We start from the raw sequence: 14478 nt of genomic DNA, 5'->3' as shown, positions 1-14478 counted from the left end.
GTGAGCACAAAAATTGAAAGTAAATGGGATTCCTGTCTAATGCAACATAAAGCTTCTGCAAATTTCATATAGTCTTATTTTAGCTGAGGTAGGATTTTTTTTGGATTTTAAGAATGTCTCTACACTGAATAGGATTAGGCTTTTGGTGTGATTGTTGCTGTACCAATATAGAAATAACCTAACTATGGATTACAACTAGGGTTTGGCAAATGAAAATAGTCACTTATTAATAGTGTCAAAATGTCTGTAATGGAAAGCACACAGATAATGTCAAACAATGCTTGGAATTTAATTCAGTATTATATTTTGGCCTCTCATCTTAAATGTATATGTTGAAGGAAAAGATGACAGAATTGCAGAATGGTTGAGGTTAAAGGGGTTCCTGGAGGTCATGTTGTTCAAACCTGTTGCTCAAGCAGGGTCCCTAAGAGCAAGTTGCCAGGGACCGTGTCCAGATGGCTTCTGAGTGTTTCCAAGGATTTAGATTCCACGAGTTCTCTGAGCAACCTCAGTGCTCAGTCACCTTCACAGTAACAAAGTGTTTCTTGATGCTAAGGCAGAACATAAGTGGAGGTGGTTCCCTGCTTTTTGATGGGAAATGTCAGAACGAGCGACCAAATACAGCTGTGTTTTCTCCATATTCCTGGATCTGTTTTGCTGTCTCATGCTCTGCTCAGGTCTCTGACTGGAACACACAAGCATTCAGAAAGCAGAGTCTGATCGCATTTCTAGGAGTGGAAGTGCAATTTGTTCTGGTAGTTGCTACCTTGTGCTTTCTTGGAAGTCTGAATAGCCATGCAGGGGCAAGAGGAGCACTATACAAAGTCAGGTGCTCCTTTAGCACTTAGAGGTGACAGAGTTGGATAAGCTCACCAGCTGGAGGGTCTATAAAACTCTTGAATACAGTACTAGAGGTTTCAAAATCATTGACTTTCCTGTTTCAGAGCATGTCTTCTGATCTCTTGCTCTTCTGCCTTCCCTGTTCCCTACCCTTCTCCCCTCATTTTGCTGTTGGAATCTTAGGCTATGTAATTAGTTTTTAGGTTAGCAATGACCAGTTGTTTTTGTTGTCTTCAACAAGCTGCAAGAGCAGCAAGAGACCATTGTAGCCAACCATTTACAATTTCAGTAAATTGTAAATCTGTCGTCAGCTTCTACCATGTTGAGTGTCTTAAGGTTCTTCCTGAGGATGAATGCCTGACCAAGGTTACAAGCAGAATACTTCTAACAACTGTAAGACACGCTGCCTCAGGGCTGTAGATATAGTTGTTATGCTTTCCAGGAAATGCACAGCCTCCTGAGTGGTACAGCAGGCCTGATCATGCCTGTCCTCTCTCACTTGGGTTCATTAATTACATTCCTTTGCCAAAGGGTGATAGAGTGCTGGGACTTCATTCTCTCCTGGCTGTCAATCTTCCTTCCCATTTTTTGCAGCCATATATACTGGTGTTTTGCATTAAGTGTGAGGGAACACTGAGAAATGACCTGTTTGAAACTAATATTCTTAGATCATATTCGCAAACTATTGAGTCAGACATTTGTGTGCAAAAGTCTGTATTTTAGAGGGTAGTTTTACACAAGACTTTTCAAGCAGAAGTGTTTCATATTGAACTGAAGACTGATGGTGCGCCTACAGACTCTTGTTGGGGTGTAGAATACTTGGCCCCAGCACATAAAATCAGCATTAGCTCAAAATGCTGTCAGTGGGTTTTTGAGTTTGGTAAGAAAGAAGCTTCATGTCAACTTGATGGACATGAATTTAGAGACTTCGCCATGATCACACAAGATGGTTAGTGGTAGAACTTAGCATTTGGTTCAACTGCTAATATTGGATCAGCACTTTCAAACACTAATTGCTTATTTCCTGTATTATTACAACATCTTTCAATAACCAACTGTAAAATCAAGAAAGATGCTGACCAGCCTGGGTTTTCAAACAATACTGAGGCAATTAAATCAGAGAATGTTTAAGGTGTGGAAATACGTGGGTTTCATCCAACACCAAAGAGGTGTTGGATGAAATGAGCTTGTTATTTTAGATATAACAGTAAGGATGCAGGATGGACAAGCTCATCTTAACAGTCCATGATATGTGAAATGAAGTTTAAAATATAGATATATTTGAAGCATAATCACAATTCTTATTTAAACAAATATTTTTCTTACTAATTACTCTGTTGGTCTTTTACCTGCTTTTTGGGTTAACTAAGTTAAAATAAGCAAACATAAAATGGTATTTCTTTGAAAAGTGTAACATCTTTATCTTCAAATAGAAGGATAATTAACATCACTAATTATCTAATTAAGTTCATTAACCATCCACCAACAGTGCACTGTGAAGTTGACATTATGTTCTACTGTCAACAAATGCTTTGATTTCTTAGGAAGTAATTAAAATGTAAATTAGCATGTCATTAAATGCACAAGGGAAGATTGGAATCAAATATTCATTTCAAAACTGCTCATAGCACACATTTTTACTTCAATGAAAGCAGGCTCTTTGCTATTAATGATGTATATTAAACAATTTCCATTATAATATTATTGTCTTGTTTAATAACTGGCTCAAAGCTAAATTACAGTATGCTGCAGCAAGCTGGAAAAAGTTTCTTTAACTTTGAACAAAGAATTTTTTTGTCCTCTTAAGCAGTTATCTGATGCACTGTTCATTTTTCATTTTCAGATGGCTTAGAAGATCATAATGAAATAATCCAATAGGTCAATAGGTTAGATAAGAACTGCATGAAAACATACAATGCAGAGCTACCTAATTTTATATAATACAAATTACTGAAATACTTGAAATATTTGGGATAATTTCCACATTCATTGAAGATACCTGTTTAAAAGTGAAAATGGAATATAAAGGTTGCATAACGATGACTACAAATTATTAGGCTAACTCAGATCCAATAGCTATTCACCCCATTGTCCTCCCCTAAAACGCCAATACCGATTGCTAAAGGAGATGGTGTGTTACAGCACAATGCACAGTAGACAATCTATCCTACCAAAGTTGTTCCTTTCTTGATTTTTATCAGTTATAATTCATCTAAAGCCTGTAACACAAGATCCAATATCCCTTCCAAAACTTTTTATAGGTAACTATTCAAATGCTTTTTTTTTTACTGTTATCCTGTGCTAGTGAAGTTCCTTTATTTAATTACATACTGTGTTAAAAAAAAAAAAAAGTTTTCATTTCCTGCATTTTTATTTTTTATTTTTTTGGAAAACGTGGTGTTGTTTTGTTTTGTTTTTCTTTCAAGTTAGAGACTGTCTGATTCAAGTTTAAGCTTGGATATAGGATTTCAGCCAGTGGAGCTTAAGGCTTAAAGCTGCTAGCATTGTAGTCTCAACTTTCAGCTGCTGGTTGGAGAGTTTTATTTTCACATAACAGAGATCATGCCAAATGAATAGTATTAATGTGGATGGAAGCAGAGCTTTATTTGGATGCAGAGAAACCTTAGAAACAAGTGGTAGCCAGTGAAACAGAATTACTTTTTCTGTGCTGAAAATAGAAAGAAAAATCACTTTTCATACTTCTTGTTTTAGAGATGTCCATTTGCTTCAGGAGTTTTGATGCAACATTTCATTTATAATAATTTCAGGAGGATTATTTGAAGTCAATTACTTCATGACTTATGCTATTTTTCAGTAGAAATCTTTATAAGGAGAAGAATTATGACCAACTTTACTTATCAACAAGTTATGAAAGTATATATGGTGTATCATCTCATTCAAGGAGCAGTATAAAATGTACATAGGAGTTCAGATGCCCAGAAAATTAAGTATGCATTTCCACTAGAGAACAGGGATTTAAAATAGCAGAGTATAATTTGATGACGGTGCATACAAGAACAGGAAATCAGGGGAAGTTCTAGAAATCTCTGCAGGATGAACTTAAAGGTTTCTCTTAAAGAAGGGCATAGGTTACCTGCCTGTGTCCTTATTCCCTTTTGTTATTGTCCTTGCTAGCCAGATTAAAGCTTGGTTGTGCTTGACTGTTCCATTCATACTCTCTGTTGCTATGGAATAATCATGTCACCTTTAAATGAATGTCATTTTAAGAAAACTGTTAATTTTGTGGGCTATGGAGAGATGTTTCTTTGTATTCTGGACTCCGAGCTCTAAGCGTATACTAATATTTACAAATTCCTTTCTTCAGCTAAAGGATTAGAAATGCACATTTTTCTTAAACGAAAGCCATAATTCATATATAATCAGAAAATTCCAATGTGTGAAGCTTTCAGATAAATGTATTGTGATATGTAGTAATAAAGCCCTAAGTTACACACGACTGTAGCACTTGTTAGAAAAATCACCACTTTCAACAGAAATAAGAAAATGGTGAGAAAGAACAAATGAAGGAAAGAGAGACCTTATTGCTATTCCCAATATCGCTGAAGTCTGACCTTCAGTACTCGCTAGAAGTGGTAACACCTCTTCTGTAACTGGAGGGAAACTGCGTGCTCAGGAGGTTGAGTGAGTTATCTCAAAGTCACAGAAGTCATTCTCAGAGACAGGAATAAAGAACAGTTAGATCTCAACTTATATTGAACTTCTTAGCTATTAGGAGGCAACTTTACTGTTCTCACAGGAATTATCTCTTCAGTAGTATCAGCTGTTGAAAAGATGTGTGTGTGTATGCATATATACACAATTTATAAATATATAGTTGCTGTAGGAGTAGGGAAGTTTCTGTGCTGCTCAAGTTTAGCTGAAAATACTGTGTTGAAACCTCAACACATGTACACTGTACTTTGGGTTTATCCTCTTGAAACTCACCCTTGTGTTTGGGTACATTTATGGTGCATTGAAATATGGAGGTTTTTCTCATTAAGCTTGCTATTCCCCAACCAACTGGAGATGCCAGGAATCCATCCATGATCCTTAGGAGCAGTTGGCAGTGTGCATTAGCCTCCTAGCGGGTTGAGGCACGGAGCTTACATGCAACGCTTAACTGCTGGAACTGCAGTCTGTTGAAAAACTAAATGAATTTTGGCAAAGTAACAATAAAATCCACATGGCAATAACAATTTTGTGATTCAAAAGAGCCTGAAAACAGCTCTCAGTGTGGAGAGTATATGCTAAGGACTAGGACAGACTGCTCTTTGATGTTAGAAAAACGCTACCTGCCATAGCTTAATGTTTATTACCTGATGACTAGTGAAACTCTTTTTTCCTCTTATGAAATGAACCTACTTTCTTCCTAGTTCATAGTCAATTACTTGAAAAGCAGTCTGGTTATGAGATAGGTGGCTTATTGTTTGTTTGTACAGGGCAGTAGCATACCTGGCCTCTGATTCACCATGTTAGATTTAGGAGCAGGGGTGGACTTGACTGTCGTTGGAAATGGTAGCCCCTTTTTCTTCTGTAGCTGAGTACAACAGGACTGGTGAATTGGAGACTTCAGACAGCTTTAGCAATTTACTGTGACACTCAGATTCCTCTCTGTAAAATGGCAATGCTAGCTGTAATCCTATCCTCTGCTTGTGAGGCTGATTTATTCTCCATGTTCTAGCAGGAACAGACCAGAAGTATTGGGCTTCAATTGTGTATTTGTGGGGAGGGGGGAGAAAGTCTGGTTAGATTTGTGGAAAAAGGATGAGTATGAGAACTGAAGTAAATACTACAAGATAGAGTTCGTGCTTTGGATGAGTTTAGCCTCAAAACTTAACTGTTGCCAATCTAGCTCTGTAGCTATGTAAATAAGTGTTTCAGGAATTTTCCATTAAAACAATTCTTGGCTTTAGATGGTGACTGCAAAAACTGATACATTTTGTAGAAAATGTCTCCTGCCCAACTAAATCATACCGTCAGTGACAGGAGATCCACACTGGTTAGGGCGCATAGTCCAGGGGACAGAGCTGAGATGTGGGGCTGATGAGAGAGGAGCAATGCTGCACCACAGCAGATGTAATTTAATGTTGAACTACTGAGAAACATACCTGAGTAAAACTGAACAATTTTCCCTTTGTAAAATGACATTTTCTTATAGTTCTGTGTCATTAAAAATGCAAATTCTGTTTGATTCAAGATGAAAAGTGGTTGAAATATAAATCTTATGTTAATAGCATGTGTTTGTCATTCCAATGATGCTCCTTTTCTGTTTACTGCTTTTTCAGTTGTCACCCATAGAGGTTTTAATTACGCTTAACTGTCACTTTTATGATGTCCAAATGCTGTGTATTTATTAAATGTAAGCTTATATCTTAATGCTTGGATTAAAGTCAAATCTGCACCCCACCTTAGTAGCAGAAAACCCATGTGTAAAAGTTGTGAAAGAAAAGGTAATTGATACTGAAGAGAAAATAAGTCTGTTAATACTTGGTCTGTTCTGCAGTATCTGACAGTATCACTAAAGAGATTTTTTTACCTGCAGACCTCTATTACTTCAGATATTTCACGCACAAGTAATAAGTTTGGGGTAATTTCACCTCCGGTGTCTTGTTTGTTTGTAAATGTGGTTGTTAAATGGCCTCATTAGTCAAGCCTAGTTACGAATAACTGTGATTTGACATCCTTGTGTTTTTTATAAACTGGAAGTAGGTTTAGTATTTATTCCTTGGGAACATACCAGCAATCAGTAAGAAGTGTTGCATTGTTTAAATATAAGCGTATGCCTTAACACCTGCTGAAACAGTGAATTTTTGAATGAGCTATCAAATCTGATTCTGCTGTGCACAACCTCTTTGCTAGTCACATATTCTACTTAAATGCACTTTTTTGTCTGTAAGAGCACCTTATGTGCTGTTCTATTTGTCTGCTGTGCCCATAGAACACTTTCAGAAAACCTAGTGATTGCTCAAATATCTGTAATCAAAAGAAAAAAGAAAAAAAAAAGAAAAAAAAACACCTTCCAAATAGAATTGTGAAAGGCATTTTAGAGGAATTAGGGATGTGGACCCTTTCTGTAATATAAGATCTAATATCTGGGAAATCAGCTATATTTAGAAAATGTGGTGGCTCTAGGAACAACATAAGAGCAGCAGAAGGGATTTCCAAATTGGTTGAAGTTGTTCACCCTGCTACTGCATGTTATCACCACATACATCCTCTTTGTGGGTTTATCAGGCTGTTTCAAAGTAATTCAGGTTGGTTTTGTTCCATTACCAACTCCCATTCATAGTGGCAGGATGTTCCAGAAACTCACTTGTCTTAGTTTCTCCAACTGTAAGGTAGAAATAAAGGCACTTACCTCCTTCATAAAGACCTCTGATAGGTACTCTCCTATCAGAGAGAGTACCTGTGAAGAGAGGTTGAGAGAGCTGAGACTGTTCAGCTTGAAGAACAGGAGGCTCAGGGAAGATCTTATTGATGTGTACAAATACCTGAAGGAAGGATGCAATGAAGACAGAGCCACACCCTTTTCTGTGGTGCTCAGTGCCAAGACAAGAGGCAATGGGCAGAAACTAAATCACCAGAGGTTCCATCTAAACACCAGGAAATCCTTCTTTTCTGTCTGGGTGATGGAGCACTGGAACAGGTTGTCCAGACAGGTTGTGCAGTCTTCCTCCTTGGAGATCTTCAAAAGCCATCTAGATATGGCCCTGCTTGAGCAGAGGGGTTGGACCAGAAGAGTTCAAGAGGTCACTTCCAGCATAAACCATTCTGTGGTACAGATAAATATCACTGTGCAAGAGTAGATGTTTTTATTTAATACATCTAACATAGCTGCAGTACTATACAAATGTTCTGTGTGTGTATATATATTTGTTTATAATACTTATTTAGCTTAGAAGAGCAAAAGAAGTAGACTAACATCACTAGTTCTAGTCCTCACCAACAGATGCTAAAAACACATGCTTCAAATTAAGTATTTGGTTATTTTCACTGTCATCTGTGTGACTACTGACTTTGTTGGATTGGACCTGTACGCTTGCCATTGTGAGAGATCTGGATATATGGGCTGTCCTTTTGGCTCTTCATCCTGAAGCTTATTTTTATGTATGAAGAGCTTTGGTGCGCGTGTGATCTGTAATACAACATGCAGCCTGTAATTCCCCAAAGAAAGCCCCAAAGCGCAGAGCTCCAATGACATAATGTTTCTTTAGGAAATATCTGTGGCATTTGTGGAGTCTGTATCAGGCAACGTGAGTTTATTGTGGCAAGCCTGGGTATTTATGGACTGTAGGAGTGTTAAGTGATACATATACACACACGCACATATAACATATACATATAAAAAAATAGACATAAAAACATTCCAGAGCTCAGTAGAGAATTGTTAACTTACAAGTCATACCTCAATCTTTTTTTTTTTTTCGTTAACCATTTCTTATTACAAACAGTCCTTCCATTGCTTTTGTTGAAAGAAATTATAGAAAATCCACACACTGTTTTTTTTGGAGTGCTATTTTTCTCTGCTTGCCAGCATTTTTCTCCTTGCTGGTTTTACTATTCCTCAATGCTAATCATTTTCACTTTTATTTGCATGAGGTCTCCATGCAGCAAGAGGAAAAACGGGTTTGGCTTCTGTGTGTTGTACCCCCTTCCCCCCTGCCATTCCCCTGCCCCCAGTAGAGAAATAGCTTGTAAATTCCATCACCTTTTGAAGCTCTAAATATTGTCTGGGGAATGTGGGCTAGCAAAATGACCTGAGTCTACTTCCAATGCAAGTGCCTAAGGCTGCAAGGTGGACAAGTCTGTATAAGGAAGACTTAAAGTGTGTTACTGTGCTCAGTTTTAGGCCAGGATGGATCAATATGGCCTTTTAGTCTGATCTTCCTTAGAATACATGTTACACTTTCTGCGTTCAGACTTGCTTTTCTGTATATTGAAACACAACCCATACATAACGTCACACAATTCTAACAATTATCAAAGCAAATATACCCTTTTTGTTCAAGAAAAATATTTAACCATAACACTGTGTTCAACCTACTGCACGGAGTTGCCATTTTAAAGGATAACCCCCTACAAAATATGATTTCAGGATGTGTCTTTCTAATGGAATCTGCTTATTTATTAGCAGGTCACAGCAAATGTCACACTAGTTTTTCATTAAGCTTTACGGTATAGTCTTACTTGTTCAGACCAAACATTGGATAGATGATAGCCTGGTCTATACTCTTTTCAGTGTGTGTGTACATATATATATATATATATATATATATATTTTTTTTTCAGTCACAGCAATCTCCAGTCTTGTTAACTGTTCATTTTATTTTTACAGCCAGATGGATTTCTTGTGGGGGTGGTCACGGGGGACATGTTCATCTGGTTAAAACTGACTAGTTAGAGCTCATTTGGAAGCCAAAATGGTTAGTCTTCATTCCACTAAATGTGGCTAGCAGAATTTTTCCTTCAGAGAACCCTCCGTGTGCTTGGAAGGCTCGGAGCTGTGTCAGGGAAGGCAGCGAGAATCTTCGCAACGTGGGCTTTGAGCTCAGGGGTCTGATCAGTGACCATGTCTGAAACACAGAGTGTGCGGAACTGAAACAGCTGCCAGTAGGGCACTGGCTCTGCTTGAACAGCCTGCGGGTATCTGAAATGGCTGCTAATACATGGAGGGATTGGTTGTCTACTCTGAATGGCTTTTACCCTATGTCCACAAAAAGCTGGGATCTCGGCTCTCCTCCTGTACTGGGCCTGGCTCAACAGCATGGAGATTCTGTTGCTTTCTAGGTCAGCCTTTATGGGAGTTTTGCATGAATTATGGAATACTTTTGTGAGGCCGCAACTGTGATTACAGGTTTAATGATGCTTTAAACAAACAAAAATGTAATGACTTTCATCAGTGTAGAACAGGAGCTTCCTGCAGGGAAACAACAATAAATGTGACTTCACGGCAGGGGTACAGACCTGGCTGGCAGCCAGCAGTAATCGGCACACCACATAGACCTTGTGTGTTAACTTAATTAGAGCACAGTGCAAGCAGCAGCTAGGCAGTTTGCTGTGAGGAATCACTGCCAGCGTGGCACAGAGTCCATGCATTTAAAAGTTACCCATCTGATCCATGGCTGTAGGTAGTGAGAGTCTGGGACTTTCACAGCCAGTTTAGGCTTGGGCTCAGAGCAATCTGACTTTCTGACCTTTGTTAGAAACCCTTCAGGGAGACTGGTGGGCACGAGAGCTTTTGCATGGCACTGAGGGCACTCCAAGCTGTCCTAAGTAATCTCTGAACAGCTTCTGCCTTCTCTGCCACCACTAATCCTCAGGACCTTATTAAAGGAACAGAAACTTCTGCTACTCTCTGTAATGCAGTTAATAACCAGCCACCCTGATTCCTTTTCTGTTCATCTTATTGTTTTGGTGTACCTTTTACACATTTGGCTGGTGTATGGAGTAGATATTTGTGGTTTAGGTGGTATTGTGGCTTGTGGGTATCTGTTTAATTCATCAGTGTTTAGCAACATCATTGTGAGTCCCATAGCGATCCATTTGAAAAGTGGGGAACGCAGCAAATAATCTCCTGAAAGCAGTTTATCAGTCTTGTGCTTGCACAGAGACCTTTCCTTAGCTTGAGGAGTTCATTCATATACAATAACAAATGCAGTGACTATTGATGCAGGTTCACTGTTCTCTGACTCTAGAGCATCCTGGAAGGGAAGGTGGCCGGGAAGTTGTGTCAGACTGCTTTGGGGGACACATATTTCCAGAAGCACCTGAGTAGTGCTGGGTTTAAGGCACATCCACACTGTGTAGTGAAGCAGAGGCAGTTACTGCGGGTGTCGTCTCGCATTAGCACAGCTCTACAATCTTCCAGTTCTAGAACTAGCTCAGAGATCTCTGCATCATATTCACATTAAACAGTATATTTATAATGAAAGTCATTTGTTGCCGGTAGATCTAGGCTCCTAAATATCAAAAATATTTTTAGGAGCACTTGTTTTCCTGCGTGCAGAATGGGGACATGGACCAGTCCTTTGTCTGTGCTTTCTGCTTATACAGCAAGGAGCAGGTGTATAGTTAGAAATCCCAGATCCTTACCTCAGTTGGAGTCTTGACAACAGCAAATTGTTGTTTTTTGTTTGTTTTTTTTGCTACTTGTAGTACTAAATATCTCAGGTCCAAAAGGAGAAGCCTTGCAATTTTATTTATTGTTTTCTTTCTCCTTCTTGAGTAATTCCACTAATGACCCTTGTTAAGATCATGGATATGTTCATCTCCCTTGTGTGAGTGTGCAGCTTGCTCTCAGATGATTGCCTCATCACTGTACTGTCTGGAGAGCTGTCAAGCTCACAGACACAGGCCATATTCCCTAATTATTTTTCAGAAGACAGAGAAACTAATGCTTGCTTTTGTCCCTCGGGGCTTATACTTGCAGCACCTTGTATTGGTGTAAGTGTTCTGATGTTTCTTCTAGGGGTTTGTGTCATGTATGGAACAGTACCGAAGAACTGGGCAGGAGCTGTATGCCTCTTTGTACAAGGATCATGTACAGGTAAAGAACAGGAATGTTGTATGACACCTTTCTGATTTTGAAAGGTTGCTCTTGGACTACTCTGAGAATCAGGCATTTTAGAGGTGAGATAAGTGTGCCTGTAATGGGCAGTGAACTCCATTGCTGACCTCATCACTAACGCATGATACAGCATCACTCACCAAATAGTTTGCAGATCCTCACTTTATCTTCAGGAACCTTTTGTTGTTTGTTTGTTTGTTTGTTTAAATGAATTATTCCACTCATACAGTGGCAAAAATGAAAGTGAGGGCTTTGAACTTTTTTCTTGGCAGCCAGTAAAACTTTTCAAGAGAATTCAAACTCACAGTCAGTAAAATCTCATAGGTATGTTTCTTTTTCAGGATTGTCCATCAGGGACCAACAAGCTTCTAATTCTTTGAAATTTGAAATTCACCTCTCCTTTAGATTAATGTTTTAGTGTGTTCTTTCTCACCTCCTCCCCAAGTAGAAATATTTAAATTTATGCCACATTTGGAGGGAGTATAATATATTTCTGAAACTTTCAGACTCTGTTTTCATTGAGCATGGTTGTTGCCATTAAACATGAGTTTTGGCCAGAAAAGCTGGAGTTGAATAAATCCTCTGTGATGCTGCTCTCTTGGATCACTGCTTTTGAGCTAAATATCTAAATGAAAGCAGCTGTTCTCAAGGAGACTGAAGTGTGCTTCATTCTTATATTTGTCGCTATTACCTGATTAGTAGCATCTCCCAGAGCACTCTTTTGGTAGTCAGTCAGACCTGTGCTGGGTCTGCAGCACTTGCTCTGCTGTGGTCCCACATGGCAGGTTGGTTAGATCCCTTTGAATCACTGGGGTGGTGCCATCACTGGGTGGCAGGAGGGAAGCGTGGAGGAGTGACACAAAGTGGTTCTGTCCCACAGATGCTGCAGTGTGGTTACAGCAAAGCAGCCAAGGACTGGATGGTACTTGAAGAGCAACTGTTCTACAGAAGGGGCCCGTGGGGAATTGCCTCACAGTCCTTAGAGCAGCAATGGATTCTTGACTGCTTTGAAGGGCCTTCACGTATGAGGAGGAGGATTCAGCATGGGAGCACCCGAGCAACGATGATGCGAATGAAGAGTGAGGTAAAAAAAATTTGTAGGAGGTGCACAAATTCTGTTACAGTTGCTGGTGTCTTTATAATCCTCTCTTTCTACTGGTTCCTTATCGCCTGACTTACCCTTATGCTCTGCTGTGCATATGGAATCCACTGAATGGGTCTTTGTTTGAGAGAGAGATTAACAGCAACTGCAATGAATTTGGCAGCCACAGAATGATTTTCCATCTCTTCTGATACAAAATCTAAAATAATTGAGAGTATAACCCAGACATATTTTTCTGCTTGTAATATCTCATGGGTATAGTATTTTGCAGCGTATCCAGCAGAGTCTGGTTAGAAAGCTGCACCATCCTGTTAGTCTTATGCATATTAGGGCTGCTAGAACTAGTGAATGATCAAGAAGGGGAATTAGAGTGGTTTGAACTAAGCATTGACCTGTGTATATGGGGAATTTAGTACTGTCTGTCTCCATAGATTCTAAGTGCCAAATCCTATCAGTCAGAAGCTGAAGCAATTAATATATCGAGGTTTCCATCTTTAGGACATTTTCAGCTTTTATAAAAAGTTTGAATTCTGACAATTTTCTGCAGTCTGGGTTATATGATTTTATCCTATAACAGGCCTCATACAGGTTCATCTTTGAAAAGACAATAGACCTTTTGCTTAATTGTTGACACTTATTATTCTTACATCTAGTTCTTTTTTTGGGTCCTTTCAAATGCGTTTATTTGATTTTCCAAGGCACTTATCTGCAACATAGTTCCAAATCTGTGCTTTGCTCTGCAGCAGGGTTTTGAGTTTACCTGACAGCATATTCTTCTGTGATCATACCTAGTCTCTTTTCAGGTTCTCCTGCCAAACAGAAATGAAACAACCCCCACTGCTGAAGTGGATTCAGGTAATGATTTAGGGCTAAATTACATTGTGGTAGTGGGTAGATACAAACAGCCAAAGAGAGCTGGAGATAGTGGACAAAGCTCCAGGTCAGAATTTGGTCTAGGTAAAAAACTTAGTGTCAGTGTTCTGGGCTAAAAAAATAAAAAAGTAAATTTGAACATCTGTTAAAAGATTAGCACAATTATTATAGGTGGTATAAATACCTGGTGATAAATGGCTCAGGGAAGTGGTTATAGGAAATGTGAGTTTCCAAGAATGTGGACAGAATAATGGAGAATGTGAGGAAATCTCCAAGAAAATTAACATGTCAAATTTATTTTTCAGTGTTCAAAATGGAGCCAGATTTTTCAAAATATGGTAATTGTCAACATTTTTAATTTTCCAAGGCCAGGCTTTCTGTTACATGAGACATTAAAAGAATGAAAACAACAGACCAGTGAAATATGGTACAGAGGTTGATAGGTTTTCAGAGGGAGGAAAAAATTAAGAAGTTTGAGTTCAGAAATGTCAGCCAAGTCTAAGGCTGTGGATTTCAGCCGTTTGTATGACTGCTCCAAGTCCAGCTTTTAGTGTACATTGTTGGATATAGGCAGTATATTGTTGTATACTTCTTAGCGTGCTAGGGCCCAGGAATCGAGGGAGAATGGAGCCTTTTGTTTAGGCTTGGAACAAGACTGAAGTACTACGTAGTTTCTTCATGGAAGTGATTACAGTCTACTTCAATGAGAAGGAGTAAGAGAAGGCTGATCACTCCTTCCCTAACTGTGTGTACAGTACAAATTCCCCAAACCTGGGGCAAGGTAGGGGCTTGGGCAAGATATGAGTGCGTTATCTCTCCTTGCGTTCTTTTATGATCCTGCTCATTGCATGTTCATGGGAGACTGCTATTTTCAATTCTTCCTAATTTAATCTGAGTATGTAGACAGAGTCTTTTTAAAATTATTTGGTTATCATATGATCGGCCCAACACAGTGCAAAAATGTGAATAAATATGTTTGTTCAGTATGTTTGAATCTTCAGTGATTATAGGGATTTGATTTGAATTATGACTGAATGTGGGGGCCTGGTTTTAGTTGAACTAAGCATCCTGCTTTAGCAGTCACAGATTTTACTTC

At 38.9% G+C, this 14478-nt stretch overlaps 1 protein-coding gene across 4 annotated transcripts in view; it reads left to right on the top strand.

Moving 5' to 3' along the window:
• The window catches only part of WDFY4 (WDFY family member 4), a 134699-nt gene that overhangs the window by 59963 nt on the left and 60258 nt on the right, over positions 1 to 14478 (top strand). For all 4 annotated transcript variants that reach the window (XR_010832719.1, XR_010832718.1, XM_048069286.2 and 1 more), the window contains 3 exons: positions 11309 to 11386; positions 12288 to 12491; positions 13313 to 13364. Coding sequence is in view for 2 of the 4 variants with exons in the window: in XM_048069286.2 (XP_047925243.2) it covers positions 11309 to 11386; positions 12288 to 12491; positions 13313 to 13364 (334 nt within the window). In the remaining 2 variants the exon portion in view is untranslated. The remainder of the gene's footprint in view (positions 1 to 11308; positions 11387 to 12287; positions 12492 to 13312; positions 13365 to 14478) is intronic.

Source organism: Anser cygnoides, chromosome 7 (assembly GCF_040182565.1).
Source record: "Anser cygnoides isolate HZ-2024a breed goose chromosome 7, Taihu_goose_T2T_genome, whole genome shotgun sequence".
NCBI lineage: Eukaryota > Metazoa > Chordata > Aves > Anseriformes > Anatidae > Anser > Anser cygnoides.
Note: the sequence above shows the minus strand (reverse complement) of the source record. Positions and strands in the feature narration are given on the sequence as shown.